At 45.8% G+C, this 26755-nt stretch overlaps 1 protein-coding gene across 2 annotated transcripts in view; it reads left to right on the forward strand.

Annotated features, from left to right (window-relative positions):
- The first annotated feature begins 313 nt into the window (after positions 1 to 313).
- EPHX2 (epoxide hydrolase 2) overlaps positions 314 to 26755 on the forward strand; it is an 82885-nt gene continuing 56443 nt past the window's right edge. For both annotated transcript variants that reach the window (XM_077331370.1, XM_077331369.1), the window contains exons 1-10: positions 314 to 485; positions 10166 to 10250; positions 11932 to 12091; positions 13522 to 13712; positions 14817 to 14939; positions 18150 to 18221; positions 18754 to 18849; positions 19483 to 19561; positions 21258 to 21292; positions 22377 to 22403. In XM_077331370.1, the coding sequence (XP_077187485.1) occupies positions 379 to 485; positions 10166 to 10250; positions 11932 to 12091; positions 13522 to 13712; positions 14817 to 14939; positions 18150 to 18221; positions 18754 to 18849; positions 19483 to 19561; positions 21258 to 21292; positions 22377 to 22403 (975 nt within the window). In that variant the 5' untranslated portion in view covers positions 314 to 378. The remainder of the gene's footprint in view (positions 486 to 10165; positions 10251 to 11931; positions 12092 to 13521; positions 13713 to 14816; positions 14940 to 18149; positions 18222 to 18753; positions 18850 to 19482; positions 19562 to 21257; positions 21293 to 22376; positions 22404 to 26755) is intronic.

Genomic DNA, 26755 nt, shown 5'->3' on the forward strand with positions numbered 1-26755 from the left:
GTAGAGAAAAGCGGCATATAAGAACCAGCTCTTCTTCTTCAAAGGCACCACGTCTTCTCTCTGAAGCACATGCTCAGTATCTCTAAGTACGGATGATGAAGGCAAAAAAGAGTGGGAGACATAGAGGCAGGGTGGTGGTGCTACTGCTTCCCCTCTGCCCTGAACGCGGCCTTTCGCTTTCCGCCAGCATTTGTTAAGTAATGATCCATGTCGCACTAGGACCTAGAGGAGTTCACGCACGGAGAGGGGGCGTGGCTTTCACTTGTGTAAGGAGGAGAGTTTTTCGGCGGGTTCAAAGAAAGGGGGCGTGGCGGGGTAGCATTTTCCTAAGGTGGAAGTTGCCGCCGCCTCCTGTTCCGCGGGGTCGCAGGCTCGGGGATGGCAGCGAAGCGGCGCTTTGTGGTGTTCGACCTGGGTGGTGTTCTTGTCGGCTCCGGTGCACAGGAAGCCTTCCGGCGCCTCGAGCGGTCTCTGGGCCTGCCCGGGTGGGTAGTCGATGGGGGTGGACGAGTCAGCCCCCCCCCCCCCTTCTTGACCAATGCGAACCAGAGACTCGCGCGGAAGTTGTACCTGTTGCGCCCGCCCGTTAGCTATTCTGTGCGGTGAAGGTGAAGCAGGACGTTTGTAGGGCCTTAGTCACGCTCTCTGCTCTTGAAGTTTTGCTGCGGAGCTTGGCAGGAGAACGAGTATTAAACTGCTGCTTTTGATAAGCTGCTGCTCTCTGCACTTGCTCAGAGCTGCTGTGGTCTTTGACTCTTTGGGTGGTCCAGGCGCTAGACCTCACTTGGAAGTGCATTTAGATAAAGCTCAAGATACCCTATTGTAGAGACTGTGAAGAGGCGGGGGTTCAAAGCAACTGGAGATCCTGTGGTTTCAGGCTGGGGTTTTGTCCCTCTTGAGTTCAGGCTGCACCTTTGCTCTGCAGTACTTGTATATATAATAATCATATCTCTGAAATGTTCACTGTGTGCATATGTCCCCTTATAATTTGCACAACAACCCTGTAAGGTTGGTCAGTATTTCCTTACAATAGGTATGTGTTGTGTTGGTGAGGCTGACGGGGAGCAGAAGTGCCAGGGAACAATTTTTAAACTCTCTAAGCAGATGGAAATGGAGGAAACCGGTCTGGGGAATCTGTTTAATTGCTTCTGTGGCTTTTTGATCAGCGGCAGATCGCTCCCAGTCAACTATTGTTGGAATCTAGGCTAGGTGCCACTTCTGGTTTTGCACAGAACATTTACTTTAATAAATCAACTCAAATAAAGGAAATCTGCCCATTGGTTATTCAAAAACTACCTAATTTTGGTTAACTATTTTTCAAGCATTAATTTAGAACAAAAAAATCATGTGAAAGATACTCATAAAAATCAGATGCTTTTATTAATTTCAAGGAAGTTCCAAGAAGTGCTTTTCCAGTTCATATATGTACTTGCTGGGGTTTTTTCCCCACACATTGGATAGTGTACTAATCCAGCCTATAATTAGCTGTCTTTTGTAGGGGTTCTGTCTACAACTTGTTCTGAGCTGCTACTGGGGTTTTAATCCTTCAAGACCAAAAGTATCACAAATGGTTTGGCCTGCAGTGGCAGTGGTTGGAGTGACTGGTAGTCAGCCAGAAATGTGGTTGGTGTAGTGGTTAGTAGTGCAGACTGGCGAGTTGGGTTTGATTCCCCCCCCCCACTGCAGCCAGCTGGGTGACCTTGGGCCCACCACAGCACTGATAAAGCTGTTCTGACCGAGCAGTGATATCAGGGCTCTCTCAGCCTTATCCACCTCACAGGGTGTCTGTTGTGGGGAGAGGAAAGGGAAGGCGACTGTAAGCCTCTTTGAGACTCCTTTGGGGAGAGAAAACTGGCATATAAGAACTGACTCTTCTTCTTCTTTGCCTCTTCATGCATGGTGGGGTTTCAGAAATGCCCTGGTGCTTTTAGGGACTCCCCCATACTATATGGGAGAGACTGATACCCTCTGTTGAAGGAAGAAGAGTTGCTGAGATCAATGCACAGTTGGCATGTGTTGTATGTATGGGGATGTTGGCAGCGGTGAGTGTCTCTCCTTGCTTACCTGTATGGAATGCAGTATCCTTGTATCTCCAGCTGGAGGAGTGGAGGCTCCAGTTCACCTTTAGGGCTTAGAGGAGGAGAACCCTGGCTATTGTGCAGATAACTCCTAGGTTGTGCAAGGTATTTCTTTCCCTAGAGTTCCCAAGATCCTGTGTGAGAATTCATGGCCTGACTATCAGGAGCTGTGCTGAGAAATGGCATGGTGCATGAGAGAGCCAGGACTGGCAACAAATTTAGTATGTATGCGTTGTGTGTGTGGGAGCGTGCATTTTTAACTCCACTTGTTCATGCTTTACCCAGTGTTTTGTTGATGAGAATGGGCTGAGAGGGGTTAGCATGTCAACAGGCTAACAGGGGTCTTCTCTTAGCACAGTCTTCTTAACATCTGGTCCCTGTGCTGCTGCTGCTGCTGCTGCTGCTGCTGCACTTGCTAGATGCACACCACTGTGATGCCACTCCACACTATACCAGGTTAAGCAATGTACAGATTCACTTTAGGATTCTGTTGTAAGTGGGATTTCTGTGCTATTTAGGAAGCAGTTCTCTGCAGTTTGGAAAGGGCTGTCACAATGACATCCTGTTTGCTAAAAGAGAAGGCATTAACGTGGCCTTTGTATTTGATGCGGTGGTTCAACGTATGTTGTAACCTGGCCCATTGCTTCATAAGTTGCGAGGGATGTAACAAGCAGGCTCCCGTCACAGGGCAACTTCTTTGCAATCCAAAATGCTGAAGATGATTTATGAGCTCCTTGGGAGAATCTTGGCAGGCAGCCCTCTGGTTGTAGGTTGCAGGACATGGCAGCTTCCAGCTGCTGGGTTAAGCAAGGTGAGACCAGCAGGACTTGAAAACTCCACAAGTTCCTGCTCGTAATTAAAGTTCCTGCTCATAATTAATTTCGCCTGTTATATATGAAGAACTATCCAGTGCTGTGGCTCAGTGCAAAAGTCTTTGCTTTGCATGCAGAAGGTCCCAGGGCCAGTCCGTGCTGTCTCTAGTTCAAAGGGCCACACAGTAGGTGATGTGAAAGACTCTGGGGAGCTGCTAGCAGTCTGAGTAGATGATATACTGACCTTGATGAAGTCAAGATCTGATTGAGTCCATTTTCATGAGTGTTTAAGCTCTGGATGGAGGGTGGGGTGGGAGGACCACTAATTAAATCTGCAGATGGCATCAAAGTGGGAGGTGTAGCCAACACCCCAGAAATAGCGTTCAGTAAGCTCTGAACATCCTGGGAAAGTAGGCAAATGAGAACAAGATGCAATTCAGTAGCTTTTGCATCTAGGTCACAACACTCAGAAACATGCATTCTGAGTAGCAGTGTGCGTGAATGCGATCTTGGGATACTTGTGGCCCCATAAGCTAAATATGAGGAGTTTCAAATATGGCGGTAAAGAAAGCAAATGCAGTCTTGGGTTGTATCAATAGAGGCATCACATAAAAATCGCAAGATGTCATAGTCTGGTCTAAACCTTGTTGGGAAAAGAGAGAAGTGATCTCTCTCTACCACATCTCAGGCTTAAAGCAGCTACTGAAGGCCATTGTAGAAAAAGTTAAAACACGCACACCAACACTGTAGCGTGATTCAAATTGGTACCTCTATTTCTGACTGCTTTTTACAGGCAAACTGCACACTGGAAATTCCTTAATAGGAATTCTACATTTCTCTCAGTTTAGCAATTCTGCCTCTTGCAGAATAGAATCATAGAGTTGGAAGGGGCCATACAGGCCATCTAGTCCAACCCCCTGCTCTACGCAGGATCAGCCCAAAGCATCCTAAAGCAATGAATGAAAAAGGACCAATTAGAAAAAAAAAATAGTATCTTATCTTAATGTTATAACATTGATGGGAAGATGCCATTAACGCTCTCCTGCTTGAGTTGGAAACAATTCATCATGGCCATAAAATGATAATCTAAGTGCTAATTTTCCCCCACTAAAACAGCCTTGCATTGCCCTTGGTGGTGGTGGGAGGTTATACAGATATGATGGAGAATACCGAGTCATTTTGTGTATATTCAAATCTGCCTTGAGTTGCAGCAAAGAAAAGCCGTCCGGAATTATTATTATATGTATGTAAATACATAAAAAGCAAAGGAAGACAAGTAAACATGAAACTGGCTTGTACCAAATCAGAGAATCAATCCATTGACAAAGAGCTTTTTTAATACACTGGTTTTAACTACCCCGAGGAGTTTTTTCCTGTTTGCTGAGGTCCTGTGATTTTAATCAGAGAGCATGTGCATGTAGAATGTGACATCTGGAACTAAGGGATGATATTAGTAACCAGGGGCATCATGGGCGCCCCAATGCATTTCCTCTGATATTTAGTTTGGATAGAAAAGTTACCCAAACTGCATGATGCCACAGCATCAGTGCTCCAACCACAAGAGCAACATGTTGCGTGTGGCCTGAGTGTTTTCTCAAGTTTGAACTCCCACATTTCCTCCTTGCCTGTTCTTCACAAATACCTTTGTTGACAGCAACCTAAATTTCCTTATAGTAAATCAGTTGGGTAGCCGTGTTGGGCTGAGGCAGCAGACCAGTGGCCAGTCGACTTCCCCAATAAGCAGACTCTTGATTGAAGAAATATCTTTATTGAAAGGATTGGCAAAAGAGGTGCATGATGTTCTTTGCGAAAACTAAAGTTAGCACAGCCTGCCTACCTATATGGCTGCTCCTTTGGTGCACAAAATGAGAGGCGCTATAGCTGAATGTTCCCATGCTGCAACCCAGCCAAAGTGAAAGCGATAAAGCAAACTATCCAAGACATACCAAAAGTACAGTCCCTGCCAACCAAGGTCAGGTGATAACCAGCAGATTCAAAGGAGTGTCTTTGGAATTTTACTGCAAGCCTCTCTGGGATTGGAAAATTAAAATAACCAAGTTCATAAGACATTTCCCAGCAGGCCCCATTCTCTGGTCAAACACAGTAAGTAAATGGCACTTTAACACATGTATAAATGCAACACAGATTATTGAACCTTCATGGCAAGAATATGTGCCATCAGGATCTTGACACCCACTCAAGTCTGTTCACTGGGGCTGACTCCTGGGAAAGTGTTCTTACATTACAGGGTTATTCTGGGAAGATGCCAAAATTGCATCATCTTTTGGCATAGCCCACCTCCTAAGGGGGCTGGGACAAAATAGAGGTCGGGGGGAAATTTTGCTCTGAGCTCCTTGGAGGAACAGTGGGATACAAATGGACCGAATAACTACTTGCTTAATATTCTAGAGGGTTTATTGGATCCAGGGTTTCAGATGAAAGTAGCAGCCTTCACAGATGAATATTGCAAAATTGGAGAATGTATGAGAATGTATTTAATGTATGTTGTCGTAGGCTGAGAAATCCTGGCACAGAATATTTGAAATTCAAGGGACATCAAGCCAGCTCGTGATTAAAGAGCTTCTCCGTAAAACTCCGTTGCGAAGAGAATTTTAAAAAGTATCCACTACTTGAGTGTGGAAGTGAACTCTGGTGGAAAAACAGATCTTAGAGGCAGGAAAAACCTTTAAAAAAAGAGCTCCCACCATATCATGGGGACCACTGGCTTACTTGGTATGGCCCCAGGCCCTCCAGTTGTCCCCTCTGCACTTGGCCAGAGGAGATGCTTGACTGCAGAGATATTTCAGCCCAGTAAACTGCTGTTGCTGTTATTGCCCCTACTCCCTTGTTAAATGTGTTTAATCGACACCTTGGGGTTCTTCTTGGGTGGAAAGGCAGCACAAGTATTCTAAATCAGTCGTCCCCAACCTTTTCATCACCGGGGATTGGTCAACGCTTGTCAATTTTACTGAGGTCCGGGTGGGGGGGTAGTCTTTTGCCGAGGGACATTGCTGCCGCCTGAGCCCCTGCTCCACTTGCTGTCCTGCCGGCGCTCCTGACTTCCCGCCGCCCGCTGGGGGTTGCTGCCAGGAGAAGCTGCGCATTGCCATACCGAGAGGGAGCCCCAACCATGGCGGCCGCGATAGAGCACCAAAGCTGAGCCAGCGGCAGACTGGCAGGGCAGCCCCCGAGGCAGCAGCCGGGGAGGAGGACGAGGAGGAGCCGTGGCCCAGTACCGACTGATCTACGGATCGGTACCGGTCCTTGGACCGGGGGTTGGGGACCACTGTTCTAAATGAAGTAAACTAGAGAGTGGCTGATTTCCTGCTAATTGTGATCATGAGGGTTCCCAATCCCAATGTTGAACTGTTAGGAGATCCTGGAATCCAGAACAAAATGGCTGCCATGGGAGGAGTGGGTCCAATCACACAACATTCAGAAGTTCCACAACAGAGGCAGATGTTTCGAAACCAGTGCTTCCTACAGACACAGCAGGGATACTATCTGGGTTCCTCTGATGCACCACCTACTTCAGTGAAGTGGAAGATGGTCAGGATTAGCTCTTAGCTTACCGGAAAGAAGGGCTTTTTGGGGAAGAAGCAAGTAGGCCCTGGGAAATATATTGGGGTGCCCATGATACCCTTGGCTACTACATTTGGTACTATGGAGGCAGACGTTCTCAATCAGTAAAAAAATTAGACTGTTGAAACTGATGTACTTTTCCCTGTTCTGAACTTGTCTATCTTCTCAGAGTTATTGATTGAATTTGTTAGGAAAGGATTGGCATCATTTGCTGATATGTTCAGGAGTAGTGAAAGTAGTTTTGGGGACTATTAAAACTACATGTACTTGCAGAGACTGTTTCCCAAGATTATCTGGTGTTTTTGCTCTGACTTCAGCATTTGAAGGTACCACATGACGTGACTCCTTTTGCCTTCAGGCTGCATTAGAAACTATTTCTGCCATGCTTTCTCTCTGTGCTCCAAGATCTACTTGGTTCATTGCTGAGGGCTTCCGTTTTGTTTCCCCTCCTCTTCAGGAGGCTTCCTTAAAACTCTCTGATTCTGCTCAGCTTTTCTGAAGTCTCCATAAGATTCTGTACCTATAAGTTGCAGGTCCGTTCTCCATCAATTTGATGGCTGCTTAAACCGATCAATCTTGGAAAATGCTGACGTTGTTTCTTCTGTTTAAACTTGACCTTTACTTAACATAGTGTATATTTATGTTAATCAGCTTGTTCATTTGACATCTTTGCCTTGTTTCATTTATTTACATAATTTATATCCAATTTTGCCTGTCATAATGCATACCTCAAAGCAGTTTAAAGAATCAATCTACAAAATTGATGGTAGAGGTCATGGGTCACAGCTCAACAAGGGAGTTCACAGTTTGCTTGCAGAAGGTTCCATCTCTAGGTACTTCAGCCAAAACAATCTCTGACAGCAAGTAATAATTTAAAATGGATTAAGTTTATACTTTTAAACGTATTAATTTTTATTATATGGGGAGTTTATCTGTTTGTTGTAAGCCACCTAGAGACCATTTTGGAAAGGGGTAGCTAGAAGCCTAACAAATAAATGAAAAAATAAATGAAAAAAATTCAAGATGAGCCTTAGAGATCTTTGCCCAGAGGGCAAGAAGTCTTCCCTGTTTTCCAGCCTGAAAATCATTCTTTATATTGCATCATGTGAAGAGATTTTGTTTTAATTATGGACCATAGGGGTCCTTTTTGCTTTTGGAGACTGTGTGTGGTGATTATATATCAAAGAGGTAGCTATGTTAGTCTTGAGGCAAAGGTAAAATAAGCAGGGTTTTTGAGAGCCAGAGTAGCATAGTGGTTAGAGTGCCTAGCTAACATCTGGGGACACCTGTGTTTGAATCCTGAATCTGAATCTGCTTAGTGACCTTAGTCTCATCCTAACCTGCCAGATTGGCTGCAGTTGTATCCCTGAAACCTTAATCCTTTTCCTGATAACCTAGCACTTGTGCTTAACTACAATGGGGATGGCCAGTTGTTTCCCATAGTCTTTGTGTTCCCGAGAAACGTGATGTCAAAGTGCTATCAACTCTATGGCTTGAGGGGCTTTGAGTTTTCATTAATGAGCTTTCCCTGTAAGGGAGGGTGATAGTCTATAGGATTGTCCTTTTTCAGTGATATTAGCTTGTTGACAAGGCGTCTAGGATGGTGTGGAATAAGAAGTTAACAGCTCATATAGCTCGTTATGCCCTGATCTTTAAAAGATGAGATGTTTATGTTGAACCTGTGCTGCTGCTTCCTCTGAGCTTTCATTCCATTCTATAGTACAAAAGTTCAGTACTTTTAGGATGTCCAAGTAAATACATACCTGTGAGACTGTGCATCCTCTGCGACAATCCCTTTAGCCCTTGAGAGTAGGAGTTGGTAGCTTCTGTGCCCACAAGCCCTGGGGGTGCAAAAATGGTGCTGTCTAGGGTTGTCATGCCTGTGAACAGCAGTTGTGTAAGGCCAGAAGGAGTAGGCTTGTCTTCGCCATGGCCTATGTGTGGGCTTCCCAGCATGAAGGTAGAAATAGGATACTGGGCAATGTGAGCCTTTCCTCTGATCTCCAAGTTATGGTGAACTTCACCCTTGCCTGCTCACCTTCCCTGATATACCTTGTCTCTTGTGCCTATAACCCTAAAGGCAGGTCTGTCTCCTTTGATATGAGCTACTTGGGCAAGCAATTTTATCTGAATGGCAGGATATAAATAAAACAAGATCTGGCAGTTAATTTTCCTCTTCTTCCCTCCCCCTCCTTCTGCTGAAAAAAGTACAGAAATGGGTAGCCAAGGTGATTAGTTGGTTGGGGCACATTGTAAGGAAAGGCTGAAGAGTGTGCATTTTCAGTTTAGAAAAGTGATGACATGGGGGGACATGATATTTATGTTTGTTTATTTTATTTATTATATTTATATACTGCCCTCTCCTGAGTCTCAGGGCGGTTTACATGAAACTGGAGAAAAACAGGACAAATAACACAATAAACTGAACAGTGGCAATACAGTCATAACAGTAGAACAATATAATAATAGAACAAACACGGTGAGAACATCCATTTAACTGTAACATGCTGACAGCCCTGTGGGATGGACATATCAGTGGTGGTTTTCATGACAATGAATGTAGCCAAGATGCACCCAGAAGCAGATCTTGGGTCAAGCTGTTAGCAATGCTACCTTGATTACAAAGGATTAGAACGTATTATTTCCTTTAGAAGATAGTGTGTGCAACCATTCAATGTAAAGTCCATTTTTTCTTCATATTAGGGCACATGATGATGATGGAAGCTTTTCACATTGGCTTAGTCCTAGAGGAAAATGTAGGGGGAAGGAGTGCGACTGTCATTTATTTATGTATTTGTGCATGTTGGCAGGGGCTCATGGGAATTGTAGTCCAGGGACATCTGGAGAGCCTCAGTCTGGCCATCCTTGGAAAGCAATGCATTGGGTGCAAAAACGTAATCTCATGAGTCGGCTTAATGGGATTTGAAATTGCAGGAGACAAATCAGCTCTTGTGTAAACCTATGATGGAATTGCATTCAAAATCCTATATTTTCCAGTCATCCTGTTTCAAATCGTAGAGCTGGAAAACAGAACAATGTCAACCTAGTCATCCTAGGACTAAGTGAGGAAAGGAACATTATGGAGAGGTGATTCCCTTGCGCTCTCTTTGGGCTTCTTGTAAAGGTCCCTTATTGGTCAGTGTGAGAAACGAAATGGTCTGATCAAGCTGGGCTATTCTTATGTGTGCCCTGAAAGTATTTCTGATTACATTAGTGCTGCCACAGTTTTTTGCAGCTTTAAAGTTCAAGCTTGGTTCATAGTACAAAGATGATTGGCACTGCTTTCATGGACACATAATAGTCTGACCCCTTTGGCTGGCTGTTTTCTTGACCCATGCTCAGAATTCAAACCGCTTATTGCTCACTACCTGCCAGTCAACCACCTGCAGCTCCTTCCATCTCAAGGCCTGATGTGAGGTTTTCCCTAGCCTTTCTCTTCTTCTGGTAGAAGAGGAATGGCTTCTATGTGTCCTTCATTCATCATTCTTTCTCACTTAGCAAGACAATCATGTTTTCCCCAATCCCTTTCTTTCTCTGTGTCGTGATAGGTCTGTGTACAAGCAGGGTTCCCATAGGCAGGCACAGAAAGATGGCGGCACCCTTGCTCACTGCATAGTTTCCAGGAATCTAGGTTTGTCTTCTGTGCATGGCCATCTTCAGTCCTAACTTTGTTTTTTGACTTCCTTCTTCTAGTAACTTCTTCCAAGATGTCATTGTGCAAGGAGGCCCGGAGGGGCCTTTCTCCAGAGCAATGTGTGGTCAAATTGGACTGACTCAGGTAAGACTCTTGGGGGAGGGGGGGCAGAAGCTCAGTTGTAGAGTTGCTGCTATTTATGTTCTTAGATCTAGTTTTAATCCCTGACCCAGGGATTCCCAACCAGCTTGGTGGACTATATCAGATTTACTTTGACTCAATGACCTATCTTGGGTCATGGGAATTGCAGAAACCCTAGAGAGGATTAAACCTCAACTGTGAGGCGAACCCACCCCCCTGCCGGTTAGTCCCTTTCCAGATCAGCCTATATGGCAGCAGAATTTGGGTGATGTGTATGACAAGGCTCTGGAAACCTTGGGGTCAAATCCTTACTTACCCACCGACTGAACTGAATAAGCACTAATTAGTCACATTTTCTCTAACCTTTTTTTTTAAAATTCTGATTTTTGTAGAATGTGATTTCATAAAAGCAAAATATAATGTATGAATTTCAAATATATTGGGTGCTGTCCAGGGGAGAGGGACTTCTTCCAGCCTAAGGAGCCCCCCTTCCAACCTAAGTGCTTTCTTCCGTTCGAGGAAGAGACACAGAAGCTGGGGGAGTCTTGAAATTGTGTGTAGTGGAAGTATAGAGTGCATGATGCCATTCACAAATTAAGGAGAAGCCGATTATAAACATCTGTAGATAGACAAAGGATATAATTTCCAGAGTTCAGTGAAAGGATTCAAAATTTTAATGGGAGATGGTCTAAATTGTTCTCTCTGCCTTGTTTTATTCTCCCAACAACATCATGAAATAGATTAGGCTTTGAGTTACTCTCCTGAGCTCTCTGGAGAAACATACAAGAGTGTCCTTGATTGTCCTATCCCAATCTTTCACCAGTCTTCCAAAGCTGGCAATTGCTTATCTCTTTTAAGGCCTCTCTCAAAACTCTCTCTGCCCCATCTGCCTCCCAGGGTGTCTGTTGTGAGGAGAGGAAAGGGAAGGCAATTGGAAGCCGCTTTGAGACTCCTTCTGGTAGAGGAAAGTGGCATAGAAGAACCAACTCTACTTCTCTACCCTAAATAAATCAATCAGACATTTTTCAGTCAAATAATTAAAGGGCACAACTGCTTGAAAGCCATTTCGCGACTCCTTGAGATAGAGAAAAGCAGGATATAAAACCCAACTCTGTTTCTTCTAAATATGTCTGAAATTGGGCCTTCCTATATTTCTTCCCCCACCTCTTTGCTTTTTGTTTAAATTCCAATGATCCCTGGCCTCAGGGAAGTTCGTCTAGCCTTGACTGGAGTCAGGGCCTTCTCTGCCCTGGCCCCCAGCCTGGTAGAATTTGCCCGCAGAAGAGATCAGTGTCCTGTCAGGACTAAAACAGTTCTGCCGGGCCTGCAAAATGGAGCTCTTCCACCAGGCCTTTGTTCGGGGCCGGTGAAACAATGCCATCAATCAGACCTCCCCCCCCCCCCAATCACCAACTACACCTCGCAGGTAGATGTGGCAAACCACAGCACTTAAATACAAAATAGCGAATTATAAAATTATGATGTTATAATTAAATGGTAAACGTTCAACAATGTTATGAGTTTCCACTCTTAGAAATATGTATGTTCTCAGTCATTATCTGATGTTTGTATTGCACCATGAATGTTACTGTAAACTGCCCTGAGCCACAAGGGTGGTGTTGGTATATAAATGTAATAAAATAAAAAAAAAATAATATATTTTAACTTGATGTGCCTGATCCAGCTTATGGCAGAGCTAGATGAAGACTGCAAGAAGGCGGCTGCTGCCTCTGGACTCTCCCTCCCAGAGAAGTTCTCCGTTGCTCAGGCTTTTGAGGACATGACAAATGAAGACTCAGTGAACACACCTCTTCTGCGAGCTGCTCTGACTCTGCAAAACAATGGTAATCGCCTCCATTGTTGAAAGGGATGCTAGGGGGCAAGCTGGGGGAACATCTGCTGTTTTATCCTTTGGAAATCTCCAAGCAAAGACATGTAATAGGGTGGTTGTGGGTTTTTTTGGGAGCTAGTAATTGTGTTGTAGGTGCCTTGGGCAATGAGCACTTACACTCGTCTGCGTTCATTCTTTTACAGTGGTTGATACCCTTCTTACCAGGATGTGCACTGAATTTTTAATTACAGAATAGGAAGATAGCCTAGTCCCTGTAACTGTTTATTGTAGTACTAGTAAAAAAGCCTGCTGCAGTCAGGAATGCAGCGAGCACTAGAGAGGTAATGGAGGGGACAGACAGACAGAAATATAGGAAAGGAAGGAAGGCAGCCCCTCCCCGCGCTTTCCTATCATTTTGCAATGGCGCTCCGGGCGGGAACCTGCTCCTGCTCACAGTGCCATTGCAAAATGACAGGAAAGACAGGGGGAGGTGGGGAGACCCCCCTTTCCCCCTCCTGCTGGCTCCTATTGGGAAGGGGGAAGAGAAAGACGAAAGGGGGAAGGGAAAGACCCCCCCCCCCTGCAGCTTCCCATTGCAAGCCCAGCAGGAATGGAGGCCTCCATCCCCACCCACTGGCATTGTCCCGGGCAAATTGCTGGCAGTGCCAGCAGAGAGCCCTGGCTGGCTGGGTGGCTGGAGAGTGGGCATGGCCTGGCTGAAGCAGGGCGCATCCGAATTAGCCCCTGCTTCAGATTGGCCACACCCACTTTCTACCCACTAAGCCCTTATTGAGTTATTTTAACAGCGATCCTGCTGTTAAAAGATTTTATAACTTGATTCTGTTAAAGTGAGCAAAACTTTATTTGTTTAATGTAGGCATATAAAAGTAAGTGGTGTGACACGCTTGTGTTTGGGAAGTTTAGAAATGAGGGACAGATTCAAAGAAATGGGAAAAGGTATCTTATGCTTGACCCATTAAGAATGGAAGTAGTCAGTGTGTTTCCAGTGAGTTCATAATGTAGAACTCCTGAGAATGTCCAAGCATCATGGTAAGGACGAAGTCCATATGGCAAAGAGAACTTGGCTCATTTCTAACCTAAGTGACCAGATTAATTATTTTCATTTTCATTCCATGAGTGAAGTTCCCAGCCCATTTATATGTACGTGCATTCCAAATGTGCCATTAGAACATGCATTTCTGCAGGACAAGAGCTGATGCACATTCTGTACCTAACTCTGGGGGCAGAATGGGCATTCTCCTGATCATAGAATCATAGAGTTGGAAGGGGCCATACAGGCCATCTAGTCCAACCCCCTGCTCAACGCATGATCAGCCCTAAGCATCCTAAAGCACCCAAGAAAAGTGTGTATCCATGATAAACCCTACACAGAATCTTGAGTCTATTTGCCAGCTGATCCCTGTCCAACCAATATTTTTTCAGGTTTCAAGATTGCTGTCCTTACAAACAACTGGATTGATGACAGCCAACATCGGCAGCAAACAGCACAACTCTTCAGTCTGCTGCGGAAGGACTTTGATGCAGTGATTGAGTCCTGTCGTATTAACCTGCAGAAACCGGATCCCAAGATTTATGAGTACGCCCTGGAGGTTCTGCAGGCAAAACCTCAGGAGGCAAGTGGCATGCTGGTTTTTCAATTAATTCATTCTTGTGGGAGTGGGCTGGTTTATTCTTTTCTGAGTGATGCAGAGATGGAATTGCTCCTTATCAGAGACAGATCAGGACCACTAGTGATGAATTCAGATCCTAAGTGAAACTAATGTGGACAGAGAACTGGGCTTAGATAGGTGAGAGCTGGGTTTCAGATCCTTAGGTCAGGTGTGTGTCCTGACTGTAAGTTGACTTCCTGAATGGGTGAGCGTTCATTGATTTTTTTATATTTATATTTTAAAAAATTGTTAAATGTTATTGGATGATTTGATCATATATGGTCATGTTGACCCCCCTTCCCCCTCCCAAAATAGCCAATGATGGGCCTGATGGGAGGGAGAGGGGCCCCTGGTGGGTGTGTCCCCAGCTGTGCTTCCCAACCATATTCTGCACGATCGCACCACTTCTGGGGTTTCTCGAAGCCTGAAGAATGTTTCAGGGGGTTCTCAATGGTAAATAGTTTTTAGAAAGGCTGCTCTGTGCTATGAGCCTGCACTTCTGTCGTGGCCTCCCATCCAAATACTAACCCTGGCTGACCCTGCTTAGCTTCCAAGATCTGAGAAAACTCAGCTAGTTTGGCCATCCAGGAGACGGCAAAAAAGACTGAGAATGTGTTTTGGCATCCTGACAAACTTGAGGTGACATCTGAACAAAGAGTGAATTTCTAGTCCTCATGGCTGACAGCGTGTGCAGTGTCTCTTTCCTTCTCCTCCAGCTCAAAGGACATCTGAATCAGGTTCAGACGAAAAGAGGCTTGAGTAGCTGCAGGACTCCTCATCATTTAATTCCTCCCCTTTTCCTCACCGAAGACTTGGTCGTTATGAATCACAATTAGAACCATAGAATCATAGAGTTGGAAGGGACCTTCTGGGTCATCTAGTCCAGCCCCCTGCACTGTGCACGACACTCACAACCCTGTCGCTTAATTAGCACTTATACAAGTTAGGAAGGCAGTTTTCCGAAGTGCAATATTTGGAGTACACGTAAGGAAGCAGGAAGCCCTCTGAACAAGTTGTCCAGGAATGATTATCAGCTGATTACCGGGTGGGACCTCTTCTTAAATCTAGGTTATTTTCCTGGATGACATTGGCGCCAACTTGAAGCCTGCACGGGAGATGGGAATGGCCACCATCCTTGTGAAAGATGCTGACTCTGCACTAAAGGAGCTACAAGATTTGACTGGGATTCAGGTGAGTGGATGGAGCGTGCCTGGCCCTGAGAATGGAGAGGTCCTCTGGTTCTCTTATAAGATTGGTTCGTGTAGTAGTGAGGGAGGTGAGGCTGAGGGAGCCCTGATATTACTGCTCAGTCAGAACAGCTTTATCAGTGCTATGGCTAGAACTGATAAAGCTCGTTCATCGGGCTGCATGTGGAGGAGCAGGGAATCAAACCCGGCTCACCAGGTTAGAAGTTGGCACTCCTACCCATTACACCAAGCTGGCTCTTTATTTATATTTGTATACTGCCCTCCCTTGTGGCTCAGAGCCTTTTACATTGAAACGTTCATAATTCAGTACGTTATAATGTTTTTATTTGAATACATAACATTTTCTTAACATTAAGAACAATTAGCAATAAGAACTCATAACACAATGTAAAATAATATATTGTGTTGATGAGAATTGACTATTCCCCCCATTCCCACCTTGCTAATGAAGAGTTCTGCGTCGCTTGCACATTTTTTCCCCTCTTCACTGTGGGTAATGCCTCAAGTGCTGTGTAACAAAGAATGTCATGAGCCTGGGAGGATGCTGGTAGTAGGGCTCCCTGTACAGTATAAAATGCTAAACTGCTTCAAGGGGGCTGGATGGGACTGCAGACTGCAGCAGTGTCTGGCATCTGCACCTTGCCAGTGTTCCCCTCTGCCCGGCTGGTTTGTCTTGGGCTTTCTCTGGATTACTCACTTCTGTTGCCTGGAGGCGATGGGGGGGGGGCCCTGGTAGGTGTGTCCCACAGCAGTGCAAATTCTGGCTCTTGCATAAAGCAGCAGACTTGTACCTTTGCACTCTGGAAAATGCAGGGGTTTGTGCTGCGTTCTTTAAAACTAATTCAAAAAGTGCTGTCAGAGGGCAGGATTGTCAGCTGCCCAAGAGCCTTCCTGGATCACTCGCCTAGTATCCTGTCTCCTACAATGGCCAGTCAGATGCGTCCCAAAAGCAGTCTATCAACTGAAAACGAAGGTGATGGGCATTCACAGGTAGACTGCTTCTGAACCTAGAAGTTTAGTTTGGTCTTGCTGGTTAATAGCCACTGGGCCTCAGTATGACTTGAGCTGATGCTCTTTGCAGTTTCCACTGTTCTTTATTTATTTATTTATTATATTTATATACCGCCCTCCCCGAGGGCTCAGGGCAGTTTACAGGAAACAGGAAAAGATACAGATAACATATAGTAACAGGTGATAACAGTAATAACATTATAACAATAATAACTTAACATGATCATAACAATAATATTAGAAAATAGAAATTGCAAGAGCCTCAGCTCAACTCTTACTGGGACCCAGTGGGTAAGGTCGATTAGTGTCAGTCGTAGTGTGCGCGTGTGTGTGTGTGTGTGGGGGGGCTTGGGGGCCAATTGGAAGCGGTGGTTTGGGTCGTCCTCAACCAAATGCCTTTTGCAGGCCCTGTGGAACTGTTTCGGTTCTGTCAGGTTATTGTTACTACTGTGTTATTGTTGTTACTATGTTAATGTTGTTGTTATCAACCTTGTTGTCACTATAAATGGAGTTCCCTGTATCATTCTCTTGTTTCATGTAAACTGCCCTGAGCCTTCGGGGAGGGCGGTATATAAATACAATAAATAAATAAAATAATAAAATAAAGCCCCTATTTAATATGTCAACTAGGGCTAGACAGATCCTCCTATCTCCTCTCTTAGCTCATTTAGCTCGTTTCGATAATCTTAACTACTGCTTATCTTCCAGTGTGTGCATTTGAATGTAGAATTCTGAGCTTCTAAACATCACAGTTGTGTATATGTTTACGAAAATGCATTAGTGCCAGAGGTTTCTATATATGTTCTGTATGATGACTGAGGCTTCTAATGTTTGTTTTTAAAATCCTTTGAACCCCCCTTTCCTGAAATTCATGGTTTCTAGTCTCTTTCCCCTCCCTTCATGCCCTGTTACTCAGTACTTAATGATGGCTATTCTGAAACAGCATTCTATGCCAATTATTAACCACCACAATACCTGGTTCCAAAGTCTACAGAATTGCATGAGTTGAATCAGGATCAAAGCATACAAATGGATAACACATGGAGGAAGTGAAGCCGCTCAGTCTGTATGGATGTACACCATTCCAAGTACTGGATTGGAATTGCGTTTCTTAGTCTTACCAACACACTCTGCCACAGCACAGAAAGCTAATTTGAATCGTGTCCTAAATGGAGTGCTAGAATGAACAAGCAGAGTTACATTAAGTTGCAAGAAGTTTTAGATGCCAAAGGAGAAATTAGAAGGAGGGAGGGTGGGTGGGTGGCTGGGATGGAGGAATAACTGCTGGCCACAGCAGGCAAGAGCAGACTTGGATCTGCGTGACCCAGGTTTGGATGATACTCTGCCATGGAAGCTGGTTGGGTGACCTTGGACCACACACACACTCAGCCTGCCCTATTTCACAGGTTGGTACTGAAGATGAAACAGGAGAGCATGACATAAGCTGCTTTGAGTCCCTGTGGAGGTGGAAATGAAGTAAATATCCATTTGTGTTCTGCTTTTCTCCCTGGGGGCCCAAGGTAAAGGTATCCCCTGTGCAAGCACCGGGTCATGTCTGACCCTTTCCAGTGACGCCCTCTAGTGTTTTCATGGCAGACTCAATACGGGGTGGTTTGCCAGTGCCTTCCCCAGTCATTACCGTTTTACCCCCCTTGAGCTGGCTGCTGGGATTGAACTCCCAGCCTCATGGGCAGAGCTTCAGACAGCATGTTGGCTGCCTTACCACTCTGCCAAAGCAGCTAATAATATAGACAAGCCAACTGACAAAGCAGAGAATTCTTTAGCTGGCATCTCTTCCCGCTCATTGCACACTCCAGAGCACTGGAGCTCAGGTTTGGAATACCCACAGCAGAGGAGAACCAAACCCAGCTCAACGTTCTTCAGCTGTTCTTCCCTAGCTAGCAGATTCTTCCCTGCTTTTCCGCACTTGCCTTCCAGCTTGGCCAGTGAGCTGATCAGGTGGTTGCCCAGGTTTGTAACTTGCAGTTCCCTCTCTGCCCTGCTTCCAGTTAAAATTCCAGCAAGTTCAAATCGATCTGCAGGAAGATGCTTGAGCAGGGCACCTGACAACGCACACCACCTTCTCTTTCTTGAGTGCAAATGGCTCCAGGGGATGGTAGCCAAATGCTGTATTTCTCACAGTATGCAAATGATAACCTGAGATTTGTCTCCCTCTCTTTAGCTTCTTGCCCAAGAAAGGTTGCCACCTCCTTGTGATCCAGAAAAAGTAGTCCATGGCTATGTGACTATCAAGGTAACAGCGATAACATTTTGTTAAAGTGGCTCCTAACAGCACTCTCAACAAGCCAGATGCATTTTTTGTTGCCTACCTAAACAAAGAAGGCAGAAGGTTTAAGCTTCCTTCTCACCAGTGCCATGCGCCACGGAAGGCTTATGGGTGGGAAATGATCCTAAACATTCTCCTTAGTAAGGGGTGTGGTTCTTTGACAGCAGCCCACAAGGTCAGGTGCTTTTAAAGGAGCGAAGGGAAAAGGAGAATATTTATCATGTGCCTGTCCCAGTTGCAGCCAGTTTTGTGATTGGTCAGTGCTACTTGTGTTGAGGGCTTTCATGCCTCCTAGAAACAACTGAAATCTGATTCACCAAAGGTCCCATTGTATTATGAGGTTGGGGGGGGGGGGATTCTCAGAATGTGACACAACCTTTGAGCTCTGAGACCTTTCATGCATTCTGTGATTTTCATGTGATATGGAACTTCGAAACCTTTAGACATGTCATGTTGGCATCACACAGGCATAACCCCAAACCTTCTGTTTCCCCCTTAGCCTGGGACCCAGCTGCACTTTGTAGAGCTGGGTGATGGCCCTCCAGTTTGTCTCTGCCATGGCTTCCCAGAATCCTGGTTTTCTTGGCGTTACCAGGTAAGACAACTTTCACCTTTGCAAGGATGAGAATGACACCCATCACTTAAATCAGGATCCCTTATGGTCTTTCCCTTGCCCTGTGGGGTCCAAGGATGTCATTGGACATCCGGGTCACCAGTGGAGCAGACTGAATCATCCTTACTCTACTGGCTTCGGCTGCTACTGTAGTCTTGGAAAACCCTGTCATTTGAATCAGGGCCTTACAGTGCCCACGCCCCCAGTGCTGGCAAGCCCTGTGGTGTCCATGCATCCCCTGCAGAGATGTCAGGATTTTTCAAAGGAGCTGATGGAAGATGAAGAGAACATCTGGGGATGCCTGCAGAGAGGGGTGGGGCTGGAGAAGGGCCTGCAAATCTTGTTGTCATTCTGCATTCTGTACCATCAATGTCTAGCAGTTGCTATATCTGTCCTGCTAGAAGTGACTGTCCAGTTATTAGAGTCTGGAACGAATGAGCCCTGTAACCCTGATAAGCTGGGCTTGGCGACTGAGGCCAAACTGCACACAACTGGGGGGGGGGGTGTGGCAGGGGGAGAGTTGATTATGACTTGAGGAACCCAGGCAGTGAGTGGCAGGAGAAGAATAAGGGTTTAATATAGAATCTAAACTCTCCTACTGTTGTTCCACCTTAGATCCCAGCGCTTGCTGAGGCTGGTTTCCGCGTCCTAGCCTTGGAAATGAAAGGCTATGGGGTCTCCACGGCTCCACCAGGTGATGTTGCATTCTGGTCTTGAAACAGGCTTTTGCCGCTGCTTGTATGAAACTGGGGTTGGCCTTGCAGGGGTCCGGAAGTGGCTCTCTGCAAAGCCTTTCACCATTCACAAACAGCTGCCTGATGCAGTTTTTCTTGGACAGTGTTCTGTCCACCACCAATTCAAAGGCATATTTGGCATTTGCGACCTGAAAAGTATGTTCTTGGATCCTTTGTGACATCAGGAAGATCGCTGAGAGCACTTTGTGCTTTGTGCACTGTGTGTGTTGGCTGTTGTAGTATTGTAGTACGGATACCCGTGAGCTGCCAGTTTCCTAAAACACATCTGGATCTGGGCACAATCGCTGTTCAATTTTCTCTCCATCTCTGAGATTATCTCTGTCCTGTTTTCTTTTGCTGGGGCAGAACAATTATGAAAGCTTAAAAGCCATGGTCCTGACGAAGTGCACATGGGCAGAGACCTCTAGGGCATGATTGCTGTATCTTTCTTCCACCCCCCCCCCTTACATTCCACTTTGTCCCTTGTGGAGGCAGACTTCTGGCACTAGGCACTGTTTGGGTCTTTAAAAGATGTGGGCCCTGGCCAGGATTATATGAATATCTTCACTTGGGACCTGAAGCCCAAAAGAGGAGTTGCCACTTGAAAGGTATGGGGCGGGAGACCCACAGGTGAGGGTGTGTAACAAATAGACATGGGTGAAAGAGTGGGATTCTTTCCTGATTTCCCTCATCATGCAGCATATCTCCAACTCCCCACATAGCTGTTAGGTACATAAAAGCCCTGTGGATCAGACCAGTGGTCCATCTAGTCCAGCATCCTGCTTCACACAGTGGCCCCAAACAGCTCCTCTGGAGGACCAACAACAGGGCATAGAGGCTGAGGCTCTCCCCTGATGTTGCCTCCTGGCTCTGGGATTCAGAGGATGAATGCCTCTGAATGTGGAGGCTTCCCTCAGTGGCCATTGATACCCTCCATGAACCTATCTGATCCCCCTTTAAAGCTGTCTATTCCTGGGGCCATCACTACATCCTCTGGCAGTGTATTCCACTTTTTAATCATTTTATGTGTAAAAGAATTTCCTACTACTTTGTGGGGACGTGGGGAGTTCAAGCAACATTTCATGGGGCATTTTGGCCGGCAGGGGAGGCATGCTCTGCAAGCACTGAAATCCCTTCTGTCTGGAAATTATAGGCAGGATCCAAGCCTGTGTCTCCCTTTCCTTCAGATGAAGATTGCAGTCTCCAGGGGCTGCTTTGAATGTTTAAGCTGTCTTGTGTGCTACATGAGGCTTGTTTTGAATGAAGATTTTAAACACTAACAAAATGCTGACCTAGACAAGCTGCCTAAAAGTCTACTTCTAAATGTTAGAAGGACCAAAATGCAAACACACTGTAGATTAGATGCACTGTTACGGAGCAAGACCATCTCTGAATAATGGCTCCATGGAGACTTCCCTTTCAGGGGCATCGTGCTTTGGAATTTTGTAGCCTTCTAATGGAAGCACCAAGCCTGCCTCTTGCTTATGCACAAAGTTGCGCATATTCTGTGGAAAGCAGCAAACCCAGCGGTGTAGGAGCTTCTTCACAGCCTAGAAGGTGTGCGTTTGATGCAAAGAGGCGGGCGGCAGCTTTTGAACATTAAAAATAAATTTAAGGACGCTATAATGATTTAAATAATGTATGTTGTTGTTGCAGACATAGAAGCATACTCCCAGCAAGAGATATGCCAGGTAGGCCAGTCATGTTCAGAGCGTGTTCTGTGTTGCTTATGCCTGATATGTTTTTTCTCACTTTGATGCTGGGCGAACATTTAAAGCAGGGATAGTCAAACTGCGGCCCTCCAGGTGTCCATGGACTACAATTCCCATGAGCACCTGCCAGCGAATGCTGGCAGGGGCTCATGGGAATTGTAGTCCATGGACATCTGGAGGGCTGCAGTTTGACTACCCCTGATTTAAAGTGACAGAGAATTGAGGAATGGGACAGTGGGAGGGGGGAGTTTAGAATATGTGTTAGTGAAGTTTAGCTTCTTTTAAAATGAAGTATTGGGCAGGTTACCTCATCGGCCCGCTCCATCTCAGCATGCCATTGAGTGAGTAGCTCTGAGGGCAAAACTGGGCGCAGGGCTTTTTAAAGAGCCGGGTCCAACTTACACATTCTTGTGAAAATGGCGACATAAATTCCCACTGAGCCTGTTCAGGCTTGGAAAAATGGTGGGGATGGGGGGAGGCAGGAGCCCCCCCATGCCAAACAAGGCTCCCAATAATGACATTTCTTATAGCTGCTGTGTGACTGTGAGGAAAAGATATGTCAGGTCTGGAGGGCAGTAGTGGTTGACCCTGCTCTTCTGTGGTGCCAGCAGTGGGCTGGATGCTGTATACAACCTGAGTTCATTCAAGGATGAAGTGCAAGGTAGTGGTGGGTGAGTAAGGGTGCAGGAAGACGAAGGGGAGGCTTGGGTCATTGACGGAAAGATCTTTCTGGAAGAGCTCTTTAAAAGATCAACCTTGGGTAGTCAGGAAGGACACAACAGAATGGGCACGACAGGCTGAAGGAACTGGTAGTCACTGGGGAAAATGTGATCTCGGTCTTCCCCTGGGTGGGAATGTTTCCTCTCAGAAGTTGAGGAAGCCCAATCTTTCCCTGATGGGGCCTAATTCAGATAACAATTCAATGTGGCCCTCGTAGTTTTGATGCCAGTCACAGTTGATTTTGACCTGTACCAAGCTGCTAGAGTGGCTGTAGTGAACACGAGGCAGCTGGCTGCTGGAAAAGACCTGGAGGGCTGATCACCTTCTCTTTTTCTTTCCTTAGGATCTGGTGGTCTTCCTGGACAAACTGGTAAGGGTTTAGAAATGTTTAAAGGTGTCTGTATTTTGAGCAGTGCCCTATTCATGAGGATCTTGTTTAAGATTCTGAGGTGCTGGCATGGATCATCCCCTCTCTGCTGCACCATCTTGCCTTTCTTTACTCCCAGACACAGTGGAATGGAGTGCTAAGGGGTCAAAGACGGTCTGGGCTCAATAGCCATCCTGGGCATGAGCCGACAATCCAGTGCTTTGTGGGGAAGGCTCCTTTACCTAGATGTTTCGTTTGGGGCTAAAGAGCAGGAGAAACCTTTGCCAAAGAACTTGGTTGGTTCTGGTGTCCCATATTCTGTGACTGAAATAAATGCCATTGTTTGCGTTCCTTTTTCTCTTTTCCTGGTGTGTAGTACCAGTTTAAGGATTTGCAGAGCCTTTGCAGAGCACAACTGGCGCTGTTACTTGGGCTGTTAAAGCGGGGCACCCTTCCCAGGGATGGTTGGAACTTTGGAAGCAATTGACAACTTCTCTTTTTCATTCTTGTAGTTCATAAAGTCACACAAGCATGAGGACCCTATTGGGTCCGTGGAACTGCGGAACCTGTGGCACATGCTGCATACGAAGCTAAGACACCCCTGGCAGTGTAGCTACCAGTGTGGCACGTTCTTCCTTTATCTTCTGATTAGAACTGTCTAGGAAGAGATGGGAAATGAAATGGAAGTGCTGTTAGTTCAGCCTTTTAAGTCTTGAGTGTCTCTAGGTTGAGGGGCAGGAAATAAGGCCCCCAGTGACTTCACCAAGCAATGGGAATGAACGGTTTTAATCAATGTTCTCTTTTGGCTGAGGATTTAAAATCAGAAATAGCCTCTATCAGGAGATGGTGTCCTAGAGATGGAAGAATCACGACAGTCATACAAAAGTAACCCACTCACCCCTTCTGCTTTTCCTATCCCCTGTTATGGCTAAATCTTAGGTCTGTTTCAAGTTACAACTTTAGATTACGCTTGAGATTCCAGTCCAAAATTCTTCCCAGGATGCATAATGATGGGGCAAGGAGAGCAGGGGCTTGTTTATGACCCTCTCCCCTTGTGGCAGCTCTGAGGTTCACAGTGTACTCACATTCACTCGGCACCCACCCTTGGCTTTCAGAACACTCCTATATGGTGCTCTCTTCCCCAGAATCGGCTGTCTGCTCAAATGGCCATCTCTTGCCCTTGGTCAGCGATTGTGATGGGGCCTTCTCAACAGCTCTGTGAAATAAGATGGCTTGTGAAAGAGTGGCATGGATCCGACCAGCTTTTCTCTGCAAGTGAAAAAATGAGGTGGTCCTCATTGACTTCCAACAAAGGGTCTGATGGGATTTGGCTATAGAAAAGCTTGGTTGGGTGGGGGCTATAGCAAAGAGGAACCGAGAGAGCCCTTTGAAGCAGGTCTACTCTTTGGATCTATCCAACAGGGCTGACGCGCAAGGAAGTCTGCTTAGGATGCCACTGTAAGCCTGCTTGAGCGAAAAAGCCGGCTGGATCCAGCTAGGCGAAGGCCTTGAAGCTTCCTACGTGACCTCAGCCAAAAGCAGGGATTCAGATTCATTCATTTAAGTGATTTGTATGCTGCCTGTCCAGAGACCTATGAGGCCATAAAGAACAACACAATAAAACCAGGCAAGCCACAGCTTAATCTCTGCAGTCTGACCACAGCCAGCATTCTAGGCAGCAAACCACCCTGGCTTCTTGGATATACGGCCCCATTCTAAGCAGAGTTGAATTAATGCTGATAAGGGTGACTGGAATAGGATTGTCTGGTCATGTGCTGGCTCTTTGCTGTGCCTAGGTGGCTTTGATGCTTAGGTTTTTACAGAAGGCTGGCTCGGAAAATAAAAGATTAGGAAGCGGGAGGGAGGTTTCTTCATGTTATTGAGTAAACGGCCCCAAGGCAGCTATGCCACATTCATGTTACAGAATGAATCATACCCATTAAAAACAATTGGAACAGTTAAACATTTAAATAATCTTTCCAGTTACAGTAAGCAGTGTCTAAAACCTTGCATTCTATTCCACTTTTCCCATTCCGGGGGGGAAGAGTTCCTGTAGAAGGGGGCCATCTCCGATGTCGTTCTACTGTTCATTGGCCACAACCAAATGCCGGACAGAAGAGCTCTATTTTGCAGGCTCTTCGGAACTGAGCAAGCTCCTGCAGGGCCTGCAGCTCATCCAGGAGCTTGTTCCACCAGGTGGGGGCCAGGACTGAGAAGGCCTTGCCCTAGTTGAGGCCAAGCGTACATCTTGGGGGCCTGGGATCACTAGCTGGTTGGTATTAGTGGAGCAAAATGCTCTTTGGGGGCTACAGACCTCTAGGTTGTTCCTCAGATACCTGGAAGGTTAAAACCAGAACCTTGAACCTGATTTGGAATTCAGCCAAGGCCAGATATGGGCTCTCTGAGGTGTTCTAGTGGGAACCTGAGCCGCTGCATTTTGAACCAGCTGCAGTTCCCAGGCCAGGGGCAGGCCCACATAGTTACAGTGATAATAGAATCATAGAATCATAGAATCATAGAATCATAGAATCATAGAGTTGGAAGGGGCCATACAGGCCATCTAGTCCAACCCCCTGCTCAACTCAGGATCAGCCCTAAGCATCCTAAAGCATCCAAAAAAAGTGTGTATCCAACCTTTGCTTGAAGACTGCCAGTGATCTAGCCTGGAGGTGACCACTGCATGGATCACTGTGACAAGGTAATCCAGGGTCAGGTAGGGTGCTAGCCTGATAGCCAGTGATCCCTAAAGATACATGTGATAACTGCCTTTCAGTGGGCTTCCTCCTATTCTCAAGGGGAGCATGCCTTGTGTGCCTCCTGCTTGTATGTCCAGCAGCATTTCCCTGTCTTATTCATTTCACCCTGTGAATGCCTCAGAAGACGACTTGCACATTTGTGGGTTCCTTCTTTTTGTTTTTCTTTTTGTCTCTGTGTAAAGCTTTACCTGAAGAGCCACCTCGGTTACCTTATTTGGGAGTGTCAGTGAAACCTTTTAATCTCAAGGCCTTTGGAACAGTCAGACAGGCTTTGTGAACGTAGAGAGTTCTGTCTGTGTTTTTCAGACTAGTGTGTATAAAGAGTGGCTGTTGGTTTTGGAACCGTTTTGCTAATTGGGTTATTAGATATTGCGGTAACTTATGTCAAATGCCTCGAGTGCACAGGACAAAACGGTATGTGAATGATCTAGATTTGATCTGTGTCTTGATGTCAAGTTGCTCCAAGGTTATTTTTATTAAATCTCCGTTTCATGTTCCTTTCCTGTGATAAGGACTGGTTCTTGAAGGGCATTTTCTGCCGCAAGAAAACTGGGCCTCTTTTATCTCACTCAATTTGCTTGAGTAATGCCTTCCCTGTCCAAGATGTTGATCAAACGAGTCGGTCTCGTCCAAGGATCAGTTTTGATTCGTTTTCTGCCGGCAAGTGGATTTATCTCTCTTCCTTCCTTTGTTTGAAAGGTGCCAGTCTGCTCTCCTTGACCTTCCCTGACAAAATAGGTTCCCTTTCTCTCTTTTGATAAATGATCAAGTCCCGAGCAGAGAGCCAGAAAGAGAGGTCACCAGATCATCACCTCCCTATGTTAAATAACAATTCCTTCTTTAACCTCTCTGGGGACATTAATCTGTCTTGACAATATAATTAGAATTGTAGCTGAGTTTGTCTGCCCCAATAAAAGGGAGGAAATCAATTCAGGATTTATTAAAATGAAGTCGGTGTATAGAGAAAGTGAGCTGTTGAAGGGCTGGTGTGGGGAGGGGAGAAAGAAGCTGCAATGTCAGCGCTGGCAGATTTTGCTTTTATCCCCTTTGAAGCACAGTAAAAGACTTCAAACATTGTTTTTGATGTCCTGATCTGAGGAGTGGTTCCATTTCCCTAGAACCAGACAATCCACACTCTGTATTTTACCCCATTACAAATAGCTCCCAGACGTGCTGTCTCAAATAAGATCTTCGCCTCCCATTGAGACTCTGGGTGCAGAAGGCCCTGTGGGATGGGAGCTGAATTTTGCATGTTGGTTTGCACCAGTCAGCCCGGTCTTCCTGCTGCTTTTTATTGGTGCCACCATCTTTTCAGTGTTGTATTTAGGTTTGGAAAACTTTTGAATGGCAACAATCGCAGCACATGGAAAGAGTATAGATGTGTATAGAAAGAGTAGCCCACCCCAATGCTTAAGGAGTGAGCCCTGGAAACTGACACCCCACAAAGTGCCCCATATTTTTCTCTTTACCTTGTGTCGAGTAAAAGAATCTCCTTAACTTGAAGCACGGTGAGGGAGGTGAAGAATGCTATCCTTTGCTCGGAAAGGAATCTCATTAAAGCCAAGTAAAAGAAGAAGAGTTGGTTCTTATATGCTGCTT

The sequence above is a fragment of the Paroedura picta genome, chromosome 1 (genome assembly GCF_049243985.1).
Source record: "Paroedura picta isolate Pp20150507F chromosome 1, Ppicta_v3.0, whole genome shotgun sequence".
Lineage (NCBI taxonomy): Eukaryota > Metazoa > Chordata > Lepidosauria > Squamata > Gekkonidae > Paroedura > Paroedura picta.